At 41.6% G+C, this 17,811-nt stretch overlaps 1 protein-coding gene across 1 annotated transcript in view; it reads right to left on the bottom strand.

Moving 5' to 3' along the window:
- Positions 1–6,502: 6,502 nt before the first annotated feature.
- Positions 6,503–17,811, bottom strand: part of MTPAP (mitochondrial poly(A) polymerase) — a 44,712-nt gene continuing 33,403 nt past the window's right edge. The window contains exons 7-9 of the mRNA XM_056519420.1: positions 15,319–15,411; positions 13,484–13,557; positions 6,503–7,142 (exon numbers count right to left, since the gene is read on the bottom strand). Of these exons, the coding sequence (XP_056375395.1) occupies positions 6,816–7,142; positions 13,484–13,557; positions 15,319–15,411 (494 nt within the window). The 3' untranslated portion in view covers positions 6,503–6,815. The remainder of the gene's footprint in view (positions 7,143–13,483; positions 13,558–15,318; positions 15,412–17,811) is intronic.

Raw genomic sequence — 17,811 nt, 5'->3', positions numbered from 1 at the left:
CAGTAGCTGAAAAGTACTGGAAGTCCTTTAAGTCCTTCCATGCAAAAAGTTTAAATCCCTCCCCTTTCCCAAAAAATATGTAAACATAAAAATAAACATATGCAGGAATTTGGGATTTTTTTTTTTTTAACCCGCACACATCCCAATCACCGTATGGGATCATTAACATTCAATTTTGATAGTTCAGAAATGTACGCATGCGCTGATACCACATATGTTAATTCACTTCTTTTTTTTCTTTATACACTTTTGGGTAAAATGGGAAAAAAGGGGCAATTTAAATTTTTATTGGAGAAGGAGCTAATTCACATTTTTTATTTTTATGTCCTCTTAGGGGACTATTTATTAGCTAACAGTATTAGCAATCTAACAATTGCTAATACTGTTCAGTGCTATGCATAGGCATAGCACTGATCAGTATCATTGGCGATCTACCAGAGAATAGGACCACGTGAGAGTGGCCGGAGGCAGGTGAGGGGACATCTGATCCCCGTGGTTGTGCTGAAGGTGATCCAATGAACCATCAGAGGAACCATATTGCTGCAGATGTTGTGATCTGGATTGATCACTGCATCTGATTAGTTTATGGCGGGCATCAGCGTAATCGCTGATGTCCGCCATTGCTGGTGGGTCCCTGGCTTCTGATAGCAGCAGTGTAAGAACAGAGCGCAGCTCCTGTGCTCTCTTCACATATAGGAAGTAAATGTACATCCTGGTGCACGAAGTACCAGCGCATCAGGATGTACATGAACGTCCAATGTCCTTTAAAAGAGTACTCCGCTAGTTAGCGTTTGGAACAAACTATTCCGAATGCTGGAGTCGGCAGCTCGTGACATCATAGCCCCGCCCCCTCATGATGTCACACCCCACACCCTCAATGCAAGTCTATGGGAGGGGGCGTGACAGCCGTCATGCCCCCTCCCATAGAATTGCATTGAGGGGGTGGGGCGTGATGTCATGTGGGGGCGAGGCTATGACGTCATGAGCTCCTGGCGCCGGCTCCAGCGTTCGGAACAGTTTGTTCCAAATGCTGAGCAGCGGAGTACCCCTTAAGGACCAAGGACGTACTGGTACGTCCTGAGTCCTTTCCCTATCTATAACGTGCTGCGTCATAGCGGGTCGGGCCCGGCCTCTAACAACAGCCGGAACCCGTGGCTAATAGCTCAAAGTTGAACGCTGCGTCTAAAGTGAAACCATGCCGGTTTGCTCAGGGAGCTGTTCGGGATCGCCGCGGCAAAATCGCGGTATCCCGAACAGCTGTTAGACACGAGGAGGGTCCCTACCTTCCTCCTCGCTGTCCGATCGCCGAATGACTGCTCAGTGCCTGAGATCCAGGCATGAGAACCAGTGATCAATGTAAAAGATCAGTGTGTGCAGTGTTATAGGTCCCTATGGAAGCTATAACACTGCAAAAAAAAGTGAAAAAAAATAATAAAGATAATTTAACCCCTCCCCTGTTAAAAATTTGAATCACCCCCCTTTTCCCATTAAAAAAAAAAAAAAAAAAAAAAAAACTGTGTAAATAAAAAAAAGATCTACAAGCTCAAGCCTCTATATTTGAAAACCATAATGATTTCATAGCCCTGGACAATTCTATTATGGACAAGTTGACAAAAACGGAGTCCACAATCACTGAAACTAAACATATCAAGTTTCAAAGAGACCTCCAGGACTACAAAACTGGAACCGTCTATCAATGGCCATCTAGCATTGGAAATGCACATACTCCCAAATCTATCCTGAAGCCCAACAGAAATAAATACAAACATCGTAAAAATAAGAAGGATCTAAGAGTGAGCTTCACCTCACAGGATACGGACTCAGTTATTTCCACCTCAGAAGTCCAAGACCGGTCCCTGAATTCAGCGATTAACAGACCCAATGCAGCATCCTCACCTCTCCCGAATACAAGGGACACTGTTCACACCAGATCCTCTTCTTAAAAAAACGGAGGGCAGGGCGGAAACATCAATCAAGCCGTAGGCGCTCGCAAAGATGGGAGAAAGAGGTAACTTGTTTGCCTGTCTTTAATATATCGGCCAAAATTGTTTCTCATGAGCAACTTGATCTCCTCTCTAAAGGCTTGTCTTTTTCTCCCAAATGTGACTGACTTTTTTCGGACATTAATGGACCTTAACAAATTCGTCCGCAATATTACAGTGAAAAAACATTTTCATAATTGCCGAGATCATGTATATGATACAACTGAATTTGATGATAATAGTACAGTAAATGAAGTATCTAATTTGCATGAAAATGTTGCATCTGACTCAAATTTATATGGCATGAGTAATTTTAGTGGTACTAATATTTTATTTGATGATTTGGTTGTTTTATCTAATCTACAAGACTTACAGGACCACACCAAAATGGATGACATGCCTATGTTTGAGCCGTCTAACCCCCATTTTTACCCAGTTGCATCACGAACCCCATCCCTTGACATGTTCCAGGATGTGGTGGAGCGTGAACTTGCTAATCTATCACATTCAGTAAAAGACATGTATCATAAAGATAATCTTAATAAAAAACAACGCAAGGCTCTTATGCAGCTGGGTAAATGGGACGACTTGACTATACGTCAGGCGGACAAAGGAGGGGGTGTCGTTCTCCTGGACAGTGGCCTGTATTGCAAGCTAAACACCGCCATGCTTTCAGACAGCACTACATACAGGCCCCTGTCGGGGAATCCGACACCCGTTTTCAAGAAAGCCCTCATTAATCTTGTACAGTTAGGGGTGAAGAGTGGAATACTATCACAAAAAATTGCGGACTATCTTGTACCTGAGTGTCCGGTGGTGGCTATATTCCATTCTTTACCCAAGGTTCATAAAAACTTTTTCCCACCACAGATGAGACCTATCGTGGCAGGCATAGGGTCACTTAATGAGAGGCTTTGTGCCTGGACCGATAGTATGCTTCAACCTTTTGTTCCCCACATGCCCGGCTACATTAAAGATACACAGCATGTTTTAGCAGCCTTTGATGAATTTGTATGGCAAGAGTGTCACATGTGGATCACTGCAGATGTTACTGCTCTATATTCCATCATTCCCCATAGTCTGGCTTTAGAGGCTTTGAGTTGGTTTCTCTCCACTTTTACATCTTACCCCAGTGATCTACGGGAGTACTTGGTCCTGGTTGTTGATTTTCTTTTATCTCATAATTTTTTTATGTTCAATGACCGGTACTACCTACAGATCACTGGGGCGTCGATGGGGGCGAAATTTTCCCCCTCTCTCGCCAACATCTATATGTGTTGGTGGGAGAGGGAGAATCTTTTCGCCCCCCATAATCCCTATGGGGCCATACAGGGATTTTCTGATTATCTCAATGATAATCCTTTAGGTTTGATTTTTACCATCCAATTTCATTCCAGTGATATTTCCTTTTTAGATTTATCTTTGATGGGGGACACTCAATCTCGTTCCATAGTTACCAGAACCTATAAATAGATACAGCTGTAAATTCAATCCTCCATGCCCGCTCGTGCCATCCTGCCCACGTAATTAAAAATATCCCTGCTGGGGAAATGATAAGGGGTAGGAGGAATTGTACGAGATTAGAACACTTTGAATTTGAAGCCAACAACATAAAAGAACGATTAAGCAAGAGAGGATACCCTAGTTGGAATGTAGACAGGGCTTACAATGTAGCGTTACACAGAGATAGGAAACATATGATTTTTCCCATTGGAACTAAACCTTGTGCTCCTGCACACATTGCCAAACGTAAGGTAGTTTTCTCTACGTCATATAGTACACAATATGGGCAAATCTGTAAAATCATTAATAAGTATATGCCCATACTCCTAGCGGATCCCACAGTAGCGCCTGCTCTGGATGGAGGATATAGTTGTGTGGCCCGTAGAGCACCTACTCTGGGACAAAAATTATCTCCCAGTTTATATTCTGAAAGAAATCATATGAATCCGGTTTGGCTTGAACATAAGGGAACCTATAAATGTGGCCATAGAGTATGCAAATGCTGCAATATAATATCACCCTCTGCCACCTTCACGTCCTGCACTAACCATGACTCCTTTCCGATAAAACATTATATCAATTGCAATACTAAGTATGTGATTTATTTATTCACATGCGAGCCATGCAATATGCAGTACGTGGGGTGTACAACAAATACTTTAAAAGTGCGGGTCAGAAAACATCTATCTGATACTCCACACTTTGACAGTAGAAACACCTCTATGATAACTAAACATATTGCAGAATGCCACTCCGGTAATTGGACAGGCGTTAAATTGCAGGGTATTGAAAAAGTATTTTGCCCGAAGAGAGGAGGAGATCATAAAAAGAAACTTTTGGATAGAGAAATTTACTGGATCCTCAGGCTAGACACTAGGTTTCCTAGGGGTCTTAACAAAAGGTTGGACGTAGTGCTCCATTATTAGGGGTCCATCATTACATATATTTTCCCCCCCCCCCCCCTTTCTTCTGATCTTATTAGTTGACTCATGATATTCGCCCATTGATAGAGGTTTTTCTTTACTATACTCTTGAATATATATATTTTTCCAGTTTTGCCTTAACACATGTATTGATACTATTTATATATATTTAATTATTTACTTCTTATTACATTAATATACTATATCATATTTCTCACCATTGCCTGCATAAGGTCCTCCGTTCTTTATAGTCATTATCATTACATGAGATTTAAGATATTTTGATATTTATAAATCTATTATTTTCTTTCTATATTAAAAAATCTCATGCACTGCAATTCTTCCTATGCCGTTGTGTGAACTGCGACATTTGTGTTTGTGTTTTTATAGATACATTTTTCCGTTTATTATTACACAACACGGATTCTCATGCCGCAGTTCACACTATGTTTTTGGAGAACTTTTTATATCCTTAGCGGGTGCACATCGGATCAGCCTATGTTGTTTTGGGCTGCCGATGCGCAATCGCACAGATAGTTATTTATTACATTTGCACTTATTATTTCTATATATAGTAAATAAAGATTTTGTTTTTATTTCTTTTTAACTCTGATCGCACTATATGATTGATATAATGGTGCATAAGTGTATTTTGTTCTCTGTGCTAGTGGATCCAGGTGTGAACGGGAGCCACTCCGGGCTAATCAGCCATGGGTGCCTCCCCTCGCCCCTGGTTCCATATATAAGAGTACTTGGAATCTGTAATCATTGTACGACTAAGGCCAGCACCTGGCCGAAACGCGTCACTTCCTCCCTGTACCTGTTGCCTCGTTGATGTGAATAAAGCCGCACTTACCTGAGCCGAGCTGGAGTTCGCTTTCTTTATTTCCATTGTTCTGGGTGAGGTCCACACCCTCTCCTTGCTTGGGATCCAGACCAGGGATAGAGCCGGAAACTTCCTCTACTTTCACATAAAAATATGTGGTATCGCCGCATGCAGAAATGTCCGAATTATAAAAATATATCGTTAATTAAACAGCACGGTCAATGGCGTACGCACAAAAAAATTCCAAAGTCCAAAATTGTGTATTTTTGGTCACTTTTTATATCATGAAAAAATGAATAAAAAGTGATCAAGTCCAATCAATACAAAAAGGGTACGGCTAAAAACTTCAGATCACGGTGCAAAAATGAGCCCTCATACCGCCCCATACACGGAAAAATAAAAAAGTTATAGGGGTCAGAAGATGACAATTTTAAACGTATTAATTTTCCTGCATGTAGTTATGATTTTTTTCAGAAGTACGACAAAATCAAACCTATATAAGTAGGGTATCATTTTAATCGTATGGACCTACAGAATAAAGAGAATGTGTCATTTTTACCGAAAAATTTACTGCGTAGAAACAGAAGCCCCCAAAAGTTACAAAATGGCGTTTTTTTTTTTCAATTTTGTATCACAATGATTTTTTTTTTTGCCGTTTTTGCCGTAGATTTTTGGGTAAAATGACTGTAGAATTGGTTGCGCAAAAAATAAGCAATCATAATGGATTTTTAGGTGCAAAATTGAAAGGGTTATGATTTTTTAAAGGTAAGGAGGAAAAAACGAAAGTGCAAAAACGAAAAAAAACCCTGGTCCTTAAGAGGTTAAGAAATGTAAGTGCTTATTAATTGGCTTCCATATACACATGCAAAGCTTTCAACCTACATGCAAAAAGACCCAGCAGGCTTGAAAATTTGCATATGTATAAGGATGCAAATAAGTTTACACTATGGAATTTCCAAGCGGAATTCTGTTCGGCAATAGGATCCGGCTTCACAGTGCACATTACGAATTTTCAGCAACGGCAGAGCTTTCCTCCACCGGACATATACTTCTCCTTCCATATGGATTCTCTCAAAAAAAAAAAAAAAAAAACTGCAGTGGCAGATATCACAAAAAAAAAAAAAAAAAAAAAAAACAGCTCAGCGCTGAATTAGATAAAAAAAATATGCTCCAGTATTATGACTTTATGAGCAATAAACTAAAACAGAATGTCAGGTCCTCATGGGGTGTTCTTGGTGCATATACTCTGCCCACGCATGATAAAGGTAACAGCAAATATAAAGAATAATAATTTTAATAAATTGACACATTCTATATTCTCTAGTACAGCCTGTTATTTACATACTGTACATGCAAGTTCCTGTCAGGGCCATTGGTCTTTATTGTCAGTGCCATTTTATAGATCACAGTGCAGGAGACTTCCCAGAACTCTGTAATAACCATATAATAGCCGGTCTTCTGTAGGCGACTTCTGTGTATTACATCCCAGATTCAAATATAAAAATCGATTTTAAAGAACTAAAGTATTGTAGAAGTTCTGGGCAGGAGTTTGGCATCTTCCAATGAACCGGACAACCACAGTCAATGCTCTGCTTGTGTTTTTCCTGTATTATTGTCCTTTAGAGAGTCCAGGAGATTACTGATCCTTTCACTGGCTGATTTCCTCTTCTTCTTAGTTTTGGGTTCTTTTTCAGAACTTTTAGTGAGTAATATTGAGGCAAGACCCCAGGGTTTTCCATTCTTAGAAGATTCTCTCACCTGGTCTTGTAATATGAAGGCACTCTCCTGGGCGAGGTTCACAAACCTTTGTAGCTGGGTCTGGTTGACATTTTTACTCACATTTAGTGTCTGTTCAAATGGATTCTGTATGTACAATGCAGCAGCTTCTGGTTTGTTCTTTTCTATGCCCTATAAGACAATACGTAAATTAGAATATTGAAGATCACAACACTCGAAAATAACTATCCAGTATTAATCCACCCACCATACACTATGGAACTGCATTAGCACTAAAGCATGCACAGGGCAAACCTCTATCCTATCCAAGCCTTAAAGGGGTTGTCCCGTAGAATTTTTGTATTTTGCTATTGTCCCCCAACCTGCCTAAAAAAATTTAAACTTTAACTCTCCTTTCTCCATTCCCTCATTGTTAGGTACCTGGACGCCCCATCTGTGGCTGGTGACACAGCTTTTACCCGAGCTGCAAAGCAAGGCGTCCACAGCCGGAGGAACTGCCTCACGACAATCACTGGCCGAGGTGGGACACCAATACAACCAGTGACTGAGCACCAGTGTAACATCACAACTGCAGCTCCAGCCGGCTCCGATGAAGCAGATGTACAGCAGAGACCAGCTGGAGACAACACACTCTGCCTGATACCGGAGATACAAGGGAGCCTTTTTTGTAGGCAGGCTAAATACATTAGCAAAATAAAACATTCCAACAGACAACCTCTATAAAGGGAATGTGCAATCAGAAATTTCTCTATTGTTTAAATAAAGTTTTCATGCTAAACATATTTTTTTAAGAATTTTTGGTGAAGTTTTTTTCCCATTTTAAAATTATCCTGAAATCTTGCAGTTTTCATTTTGGCCTAAAACTAAGCAGAGACCTCATCAGTAAACAGAGAAGACAGTAGGAGCTCAGCCTCCCCTCCCTGTGGAATCACCTCTACAAAGTTCACAGAAAATGCCCAGTAATGTTTCCTATTCATGTAAATTAACAGTGCCTGTCTATTTTTGTCTTTAGTAATGGGATGAGATTCATTCCCATTATAGTTCTAAGTCCAGAGGGGTCTTGAATGCTATCAAAAACACTGTGGCCTTCACACTGAAAGAAGTGATTACAGATCAACAGGGAAGGTATGTAATCCTCTGATGTGTCATCAATGCTGCTCCTTTAACTATTGTGTCTTTTTACACCCCCAATTCTGGTCAACTCAGATTAAGACACTTATTAGAACTTGTGCGTGGCTCGCCCTGGGGGTCTTTGCTTCTATGCAGGGACTATAATACTATCTCTGTCTCTACTTTAGATACTACGTCTACCTCTCGATTTCCTTCTACTACTCTTTCATCTTTCCTGTTCGAAGAGGACCTATATGATATCTGGAGGGTTCATCACTCTATGGAAAGAGACAACACTTTTCTCTCTCAACAGTAGACAACTCTTATTCACGCATAGACATTTTTTTTTTTTTTAGATAGATCCCTTCTGTCCACTTCTATTCTCACTACTACTGAACCTATCAAATGGTCCGACCACATGGCCATTACTTTACAGCTTAGGGACTCAGTTTCCTCACCCCCAGCATATACTTGGAGAAGTAAACCATTCTTATGGTCCCACCCTAAATACTCTGGTTATTTGCAGCAGATTATAGAAGAATACTTTTTGCACAATGTGAACTCACACTCGCCACTTCTACCTTTCTTTCCGCTCTTAATCTGCCTACTCTGACAGCGGACCAGCTCGCCTCTCTAAATGGGGAGATAACGGTAGAGGAGGCATTAAAGACAAGTCCCTACCATCAGACAAAGCACCGGGCCCTGATGGCTTCATCAATTCGTATTACAAAAAATTCAAATTCTTTTAGCGCCACATCTTGCAAATTTTTGCAATACGGCCATGTCCAAGGGCGAACATCCCCAAGAAAATCTTCAGGCCCCCTATTGTTGCTCTACTGAAGCCAGGTAAAGCTCCAGGCCACCCCCAAAACTTTAGACCTACAGTCCTGGCCGCAAATGTTGGCACCCCTGAAATTTTTCTAGAAAATTAAGTATTTCTCACAGAAAAGGATTGCAGTAGCACGTGTTTTACTATAAACATATTTATTCCCTTTGTGTGTATTGGAACTAAACCAAAAAAGGAAAAGAAAAAAGCAAATTGGACATAATGTCACACCAAACTCCAAAAATGGGCTGGACAAAATTATTGGCACCCTTATCTTAATATTTGGTTGCACACCCTTTGGAAAAAAATAACTGAAATCAGTCGCTTCCTATAGCCATCAATAAGCTTCTTACACCTCCCGGAATGTTGGACCACTCTTCGTTTGTAAACTGCTCCAGGTCTCTCTTATTGGCGCCTTTTCGCAACAGCAATTTTAAGATCTCTCCACAGGTGTTCAATGGGATTTAGATCTGGACTCATTCCTGGCCACTTCAGAACTCTCCAGCGCTTTGTTGCCATCCATTTCTGGGTGCTTTTTGACGTATAGTTTGGGTTCATTGTCCTGCTGGAGGATGCACAAACCCAGCTTTCTGACACTGGGCTGTACAGTGCGACCCAAAATCCATTGGTAATTCTCAGATTTCATGAAGCCTTGCACACATTCAAGGCACCCAGTGCCAGAGGCAGCAAAACAACCCCAAAACATCATTGAACCTCCACCATATTTCACTGTAGGTACTGTGTTCTTTTCTTTGTAGGCCTCATTCTGTTTTCGGTAAACAGTAGAATGATGTGCTTTACCAAAAAGCTCTATCTTGGTCTCATCTGCCCACAAGACATTTTCCACTCATCTGCCCACAAGTTCATTTTGGCAAAATGTAGTCCTGCTTTTTTTATGTATCTGTGTCAGCAGTGGGGTCCTCCTGGGTCTTCTGCCATAGCGTTTCATTTCATTTAAAGGGGTACTCCGGTGCTTACACATCTTATCCCCTATCCTTTGGAAAGGGGATAAGATACCTGATCGCGAGAGTCCCGCCGCTGGGGACCTCTGGGATCTTGCACGCGGCACTCAGTTTGGAATTAGTCCCTGGAGAGTGTTTGCTCCGGGTCGGATTACCGGCGACCACATGGCCGGCGGCGTGACGTCACGCTCCGCCCCTCAATGCAAGCCTATGGGAGGGGGCGTGATAGCTGTCACGCCGCCGGCCCTGTGGTCGCCAGTAATCAGTCCTGGAGCTAACACGCTCCGGGGACTGATTACAAAACAGGTTGCCGCGTGCAAGATCACGGGGGTCTCCCATCTTCCTTTGGATAGGGTATAAGATGTCTAAGCACCGGAGTACCCCTTTAAAGGGGTTGTGCGCTGCCCTGCCTTTCGGAGCTCCACACCCAGCGTCCGGAAGTTCATTACTCCGAACGATGTGTGCGGGCTTCAGTGTTGGCGGCCGCCGGGTGTGACGTCACACCCGGCTCCCTTGTGACGTAACGCCCGCCCCCTCAATGAAAGCTATGGAAAGGGGGCGCGACCGCTGTCACGCCCCCTTCCCATAGACTTTGGTAGAGGGGGCGGGTGTGACGTCACGAGGGGGCCGGGCGTGACGTCACGCCCGGCGGCAACGAACACCGAAGCCCGCACACATCGTTCGGAGTAATGAACTTCCAGACGCTGCGTGCGGAGCTCCGAAAGGCAGGGCAGCGCACAACCCCTTCAAATGTGGACGGATAGTTCGCCCTGACACTGATGCTCCCTGAGCCTGCAGGACAGCTTGAATATCTTTGTAACTTGTTTGGGGCTCCTTATCCACCATCCGGACTATCCCGCGTTGTCACCTTTCATCAATTTTTGTCTTCCATCCACACCCAGGGAGATTAGCTACAGTGCCATGGGTTGAAACTTCTTGATAATGTTGTGCACTGTGGACAAAGGCAAATCTAGATCTCTGGAGATGGACTTGTAACCTTGAGATTGTTGATATTTTTCCACAATTTTAGTTCTCAAGTCCTCAGACAGTTCTCTTCTCCTCTTTCTGTTGTCCATGCTTAGTGTGGCACACACAGACACTCAATGCAAAGACTAAGAGAACTTCTCTCCTTTTTATTCAAGTGTGATTTTTTAAAATTGCCCACACCTGTTACCTGCCCCAGGTGAGTTTAAAGGAGCATCACATGCTTGAAACAATCTTATCCCTAGCACAGGCCATTCGCCTGAGTCCTGAAGTTACAGGCGTCACTATTGGAACGTCGGGAGCATACCATCTCTCGATGGTCCAAAGTCTGTATGAGATGGGGAAAATGTGCTCTTGAGCTTTTTTAAACACAAATAAAACATAGAAAACTTCTTTTTTTTTACAAAGTATATTAGAAATATTTTTCATTTACCATAAGGAGTGAAATAGCAAAAATTTGTTTTAATGAGAGTGACCCTTTAATACACTAAAAGACCTTTAAAGGATGCACCAATATATTGTTTTTATTAGTTTTTTCTTAACCACATTCTAAAGAGCCATAAAACTTACTTTCCAATAGAAGCGATACAATGCTATGAAATGGGGTGGCAGCAATTAAGCTACTATATTTTAGGATTTGTTATTATGGTTTTCTCTGTTTAAATATTTAATATTTTTTTTTTACATTTACTTCCATAAAACATTTTACAAAAGGAGAAAAAAAAAAGTTATTTTTTTTAATTTATTGTACACTTAATATATTATTAGATTCTAAGACCACATAAAAGTCTACACTCTCTGATTTCAAATTATTCCAATATTCGTGGCGCAGCACTCTTTTGAAGTCGGTGAGCAGCCAGAAAAGTTGTCCTCCCTGGTTCTTTGCATGTGTAAAGGACAGAAGGTAAGAAGCAACATCAGAAAGAAAGATGCTACTATCTTCTCTCATGATAACTTGAGGAAAAGTTTCAGGGATACAGGAACTTTTCCTTGTGTTATAACCCTTTCTAATCCGGGAGCATACACGATGAGTAGCTGCACATATATTCATCTCCAGCCTCTATCCAGAACATTCGCTATGACATGACGTTTATCGGCATCTGGATTGTAGAAGCTTTTGGGCTATTTTGTTCGAGACATGAATTCTTATGCATTGCTTATAAAAAGTTGCACTTTCCATTCAAGTCTACTTTCAGAAGATATATATGTGGATATAATGTGATAAATTTAATAATTCAGGTTAACAACTTAAGAACCGGGCCATTTTTCATTTTTGCACTTAAATTATTTCCTCCTCACCTTCTAAAAATCATAACGTTTTCAATTTTACACTTACAAACCCATATTAAGGGCTTATTTTTTGCGCCAATTGTTCTCTGTAATGACATCAATCGTCACCACAAAATTTACAGCGAAACCAGAAAAAAAATATTTGTGGGGCAAAATTGGAAAAAGAAAAAAAAAAAAAAAAAAAAAAAAATTTGTAACTTTTGGGGGCTTCTGATTCTATGCAGTGCACTTTTCGGTAAAAATATCTGTATTCTGTAGGTCCATATAGTTATAAGGATACCTAATTTATATAGGTTTTATTTTATTACTATAAAAAATTATAACTACATTCACCAAAATTTGTATATGTAAAACTGTCATATTCTGACCCCTATAACTTTTTTATTTTTCCACATACAGGGCGGTATGAGGCTCATTTTCAAAGTTTTTATCGGTGCCATTTTTGTTTTGATGGGACTTTTTGATCACTTTTTATGCAATGTTTTTATGGTATACAAAGTGACCAAAAATATGCCACTTTGGACTTCGGATTTTTTACGAATATTTCACGATTGACCGTGTGATTTAATTAACATTATATTTTTTTAGTTCGGTTATTTACACACGCAGTGATACCACATATGTTTATATTTATTTTTGTTTAAAACATTTTTTTTATGGGAGGGGGTTAAATCACATTTATAAACTTTTAACATTTTTAATTTTTATATTTTTTTTACACATTTATAGCGCCCATTTATAGACTAGAACATGCAATCTTCTGATTGCATGCACTGATCAATGCTATGCCATAGCATAGCACTGATCAGTGTTATCGGCGCTCCATTGCTACAGCCTGGATCTCCGGCATGGAGCAATCGAGCGACGCTGAGGAGGAACGTAGGGACCCTCCTCGTGTGTCCTCAGCTGATGGGGACACCGTGGTTTTACCGTGGTGATCCCGATCATCCCGACTAAGCTACCGGGAAGCATTTTTTTTTTTACATTTTAGACGTGGTGATCAACTTTGATCGCTGCGTCTAAAGAGTTAATGCTGGACATCGCCCTGAACGGTGATGTCCAGCATTAGCCACGGTATTATGCAAGCTCCTGAGCTCATTTCATAACCCTGCCGTGCTGCAGCATCGTTTATAAACTGCGTTCTGCGGTAAGGGGTTAAATAGTGCATCCCCGTGACTTTCTTCTATTGGATTTATGAGTCAGATGATCCTGTGGGACCCAGTATATACTATTTTTTCTATAAAGTAAGTCCTTACAGCTTAATGGATCCTGAATGCATCGCTAAAAAGAATGTCCTTTGTCAGTGCTACATTAACAGCTACAACATAGAATATACAAACCTTGCGGATATCGATGCAGTTTGTTCTGAAATTGAATTTCCCATAAAATTCCAGGAATTCAATAAGCAGATCATCTACAAAATAAATAAAAAAATACACGTTTATCACAATGACACGGTTATGCTGGCATTGATAAGTATCATCTAACAAGAATCATATATTCATCTTTAAGCAATGAAGTAGAGCAGTGGTCTCCAAAATGTGACCCTACAGCTGTTGCAAAACTACAACTCACAGAATGCCCAGACAGGCAATGGCTGTCTGGGCATGCTGGGAGTTGTAGTTTTGCAATATCTGGAGTTCCACAGCTTGGAGACTACTGCTATATAGGAAGATGCAGGTTCACAAAAGTAGATGAAAAAAATGGGGGAGTAGGGACGGGAAGCTGAAAAACCTGAGCCACCTCTGCCTCCTCTATGTACAGCATAATGTGGCCATATATTATATGCAATACTTGGATCAATATCTTGTAGTGATCTCATTTAAGTTCAGTAGAAATATAGGAGATCCAGGTATTTGTAATGTAATATGAAATAATATATAATATGAAATATTAAAAATATTTAAATGCAGCTACACTACAGCTTTTTAAAGCCAGCCTTAATGGTAGGATTAAAATATAAAAGAAGACTTTTACTCAGATTCTACTCTACCTCCATGTTATCCCTGTCATGTTATTCCATCAAAAGAGGAACTACTGGGCATATATTAGTGCCGCTCATTCCCATAGAGGAAAGCAGACAAGGCCAAACATTTGATGTTTGATTGTCAAGGCTCCATACAGGATCTGTTGATCAAAACTGAAAGAAAATGGGTTGCTTTAAAGGGGTACTCTGCTGGAAACATCTTATCCCTTATCCAAAAAATAGGGGATAAGATGTTAGCTGTCGGGGGCCCCGCCAAAGCAGACCTCAGCTGCGGCACTCCTGTCATTCCGTGCACTGAGCGAACTCCGCTCTGTGCTCGATGACTGGCGATACAAGCCGCCACGCCTCCCTCTACTCACTTCTATGGGAGGCATGAATGGAGGGGGAGTGACGTCAAGCTGCAAGCTTCTGTGATCCGGATGCCGCCGCTGCCGGCCTGGGGAACCCTGTGATCAAACATCTTATCCCCTATCCTTTGGGAGTACCCCCTTTAAACTTCAGCAGCACTCTCAGACTTAACCTGACAGATATTAGAGGTTTTGTTTTTTTCCAGGACTTTATGATTGATGTCCTACCCACAAGAAGGGCCATCAATCCCTTATCGACACAATGTCAATAACCGTCACACCTGCCCGGTGCCCCACACTATGTACCACAATAAGAGCTGAAGTTACTCAGCGTCGCCACTATATGGATGGAACAACTGATTGGCAAGGGTGCTAGGTGTCAGAGCATTGATGGCTGATCCTGTGGAAATTGGGAAAACTCCTTTAATGTGGTTGCTCCAATTACAATATTTATCACCTGCCCACAATTTAAGTAATATTGTATAAACACAAGGACTCCCCGCAATCACAAGAACAGTGGTCCTCGAGTCCCCTGTGTGAATGGCGTGGCAATATTTTCACTTTCTTTTGGACTTACGGTGACAGCAGTGCCGACTATGGCTGCGTTTTTCATATAGTGTGTCTCCAGCTGTTGCAAGACTACAACTCCCAGCATGCCCGGACAGCCGAAGGCTGTCCGGGCATGCTGGGAGTTGTAGTCTTGCAACAGCCGGAGACACAATGTTCGGAGAACACTGGTCTATGGAACTGATAGCCAAGTGCAGCATTGGGTTATCTCAATCTCTATCAGTCTTATAGACAGTAAATAAAATGGTAGCCTGGCACGTCACATCTTACTTACCTAGTGACTCTGTATTTGCAGTAGGTTTAATTTTGTTCACATCTCTCACAAATGTGCAGTCGTTGCCTTCAATTATGCTTTTTTCCTTTTTCCCTGAAAATAAAATGCAGGAAGTCTGATCAGAATTCAGTGTTAAAGGGTCACTGATTAAAGTGTCACAGAGAGAAGTCAAAAATTGTACCCCCCCACCCGACTGATCGCTAGAACGAGCAGGGAGAGGCGTCTAGCTAAGCGCTTCTCTCTCCTCGCTGCAGGAGACTTTCTATTAAATCCGTATCCTGCACCGAGAACAGACAGGGAACGGAGCACTCAGCTAAGTACTTCTTGCTACTCATTTTAGAGATTAGTGGGGGCCTCAGCACCAAAACCCCAACCAACCAATCAAAACTTGAAGTATCATATGATATGTCAAATTTTTTATTTATTTTTTATTATTAATTATTTATTTATTTTTATTTTTTGAAACAGTGGTCTCCAAACTGGCCGTTGGCTTTCAGGTCATGCTGGGAGTTGTAGTTTTGCAACATCTGGAGGGACTCAGTTTGGAGACCGCTGCTTTAGAGCTTCAGAGGACACATGGTCAACCCATTACAGTCAATTCTTGTTCCCTTATCAGTCACGTTTGGCCCCATGATCCCTGCTTTGCCTCACATGCCATCATTTCTAAGGAGCTTCAGATATATCACAAACACATTTATGTAAATGTAAGTGGCCATTTGTATGATTTACAATTTATGAGCGCTCCTTGGTGCATAATTCAGAGCAGCATTCCCCCCGATGCGTCACTTTCCTACTGTTCCAAAACTACAACTCCTATCCAGGGCTCAAGTCCTGCAGAAACGCATGGGAACAGAGTTCCTGCACTTTTTCCACAGCAGGAACACTGTTCCTATTAGCAAGAATCCTACAGGACCAGCCATTATGTGGAAGAGTTCCCACACTTTTTCTTTCCAGGACTTGACCCCTGCTCCTATCATGACCTAGTACGAGTTGTAGTTTGGATACAGCTGGGAAGGCACAGGTTCAGGAACACTTGAGGGTATCGATCAGACACCCTGCAGCGCTTGTCTATCTGAACCTACAGTGAGCAGGACATATAATAGCTCTGGGCTGTTCCACAAGAATGGACTCTGCATGTGGCGTCTGGCAACCTGTCACTTTCTCTTAGAATATATGCGGACGAGTGACTCACTAAATTCACAGTTTCAGTGCACAAAAGAAATGTAATGGGGACTGCTGACATTTGTCAAAAAAGAAAAAGAAGAGGGAACAAAAAGGAAAAATAATTGTGGTCGATAATACATTTAGTTTCGCTTCCAAAAAAAAAGAAAAATAGTTTTTTTTTATTTAAAACATTTTATTACCAAATTTGCATAAGTACAGCGTCGGAACAAACCATGAAATAGCATGTACATAACACATCAGCAATACAAATTCCTAAGTAGTTCACTATAAGACAGTCAAGTCTATGGAAGAAAAAAAATAATAAGTAACTAGAACACTAGAAAGAAAGCACGGCGATGTAGAAAGGATCGCCACAGCTGTAGTAGCATAGCATGTATCGGGCAATGGAATAATATTAAAGGGGTACCCCACCACTAGACATCTTATCCCCTATCCAAAGGATAGGAAACAAGATGTCTAATCGCGGGGGTCCCGCCGCTGCAGCACCCAGCTGTCATTACTGCACAGAGCAAACTCTCTCTGTGCGTACGGACAGGCGATAAAGGGGCCGGAGAATTGTGATGTCGTGGCTCTGCCCCTCATGACGTCATGATCTGCCCCCTTAATGCAAGTCTATGGGAGGGGGCGTGGTGGTCGCATCGCCCCCCCCCAATAGACTTGCATTGAGGGGGCGGAGCTGTGACGTCACGATGCTCCAGCCCCTGTATCGCCCGTCATTACGCACAGACAGAGTATGCTCTGTGCAGTAATGAATGCTCGTGCTGCAGCAGAGATCCCGGGGGTCCCCAGCAGCGGGACCCTCGCAATCAGACATCGTTTTGACGGCCTTCTCAACCAGTCATCCTTTATTTTAATACACCTCAAATGATGCAGTTTAGCAAATCGTATCGTTTAGCAGATAACTTACTAGCTTATGCATATAGCTCTTATGCAGGCCTAGGTGTCTCAAACTACAAAACCTCTGTACAGTCTAATCTTGAACTCGTCATTGCTTTTACTTGTCCCCTTCGTCTTACATCCACAGATCCAGGTTATACGCTTCACCTGTCAGTGGTTTTACTGTAATAGCTAGTATGTCACATGACAGGGGATGGGAAACATTCGATAACAAATGTAAAGTTCTTTTAGTTAATGGGTTGAAAGTAGATAAAAAGGCCAAGTGTACGGCCATGTTCACACACTGTAAAAGTAGCCTTTTTCCAAGCCAAAAAGAAACCCCTAAGGGTACAGTTAAACGTGCTGCATTTTGATGTATATTCGCTGCTGTGTATTTTCCTAGCCATTAGGGAAGATTTATCAAAACATGTG

Source organism: Hyla sarda, chromosome 5 (assembly GCF_029499605.1).
Source record: "Hyla sarda isolate aHylSar1 chromosome 5, aHylSar1.hap1, whole genome shotgun sequence".
Classification (NCBI taxonomy): Eukaryota; Metazoa; Chordata; class Amphibia; order Anura; family Hylidae; genus Hyla; species Hyla sarda.
This window is presented reverse-complemented; position numbering and strand designations above follow the sequence as displayed.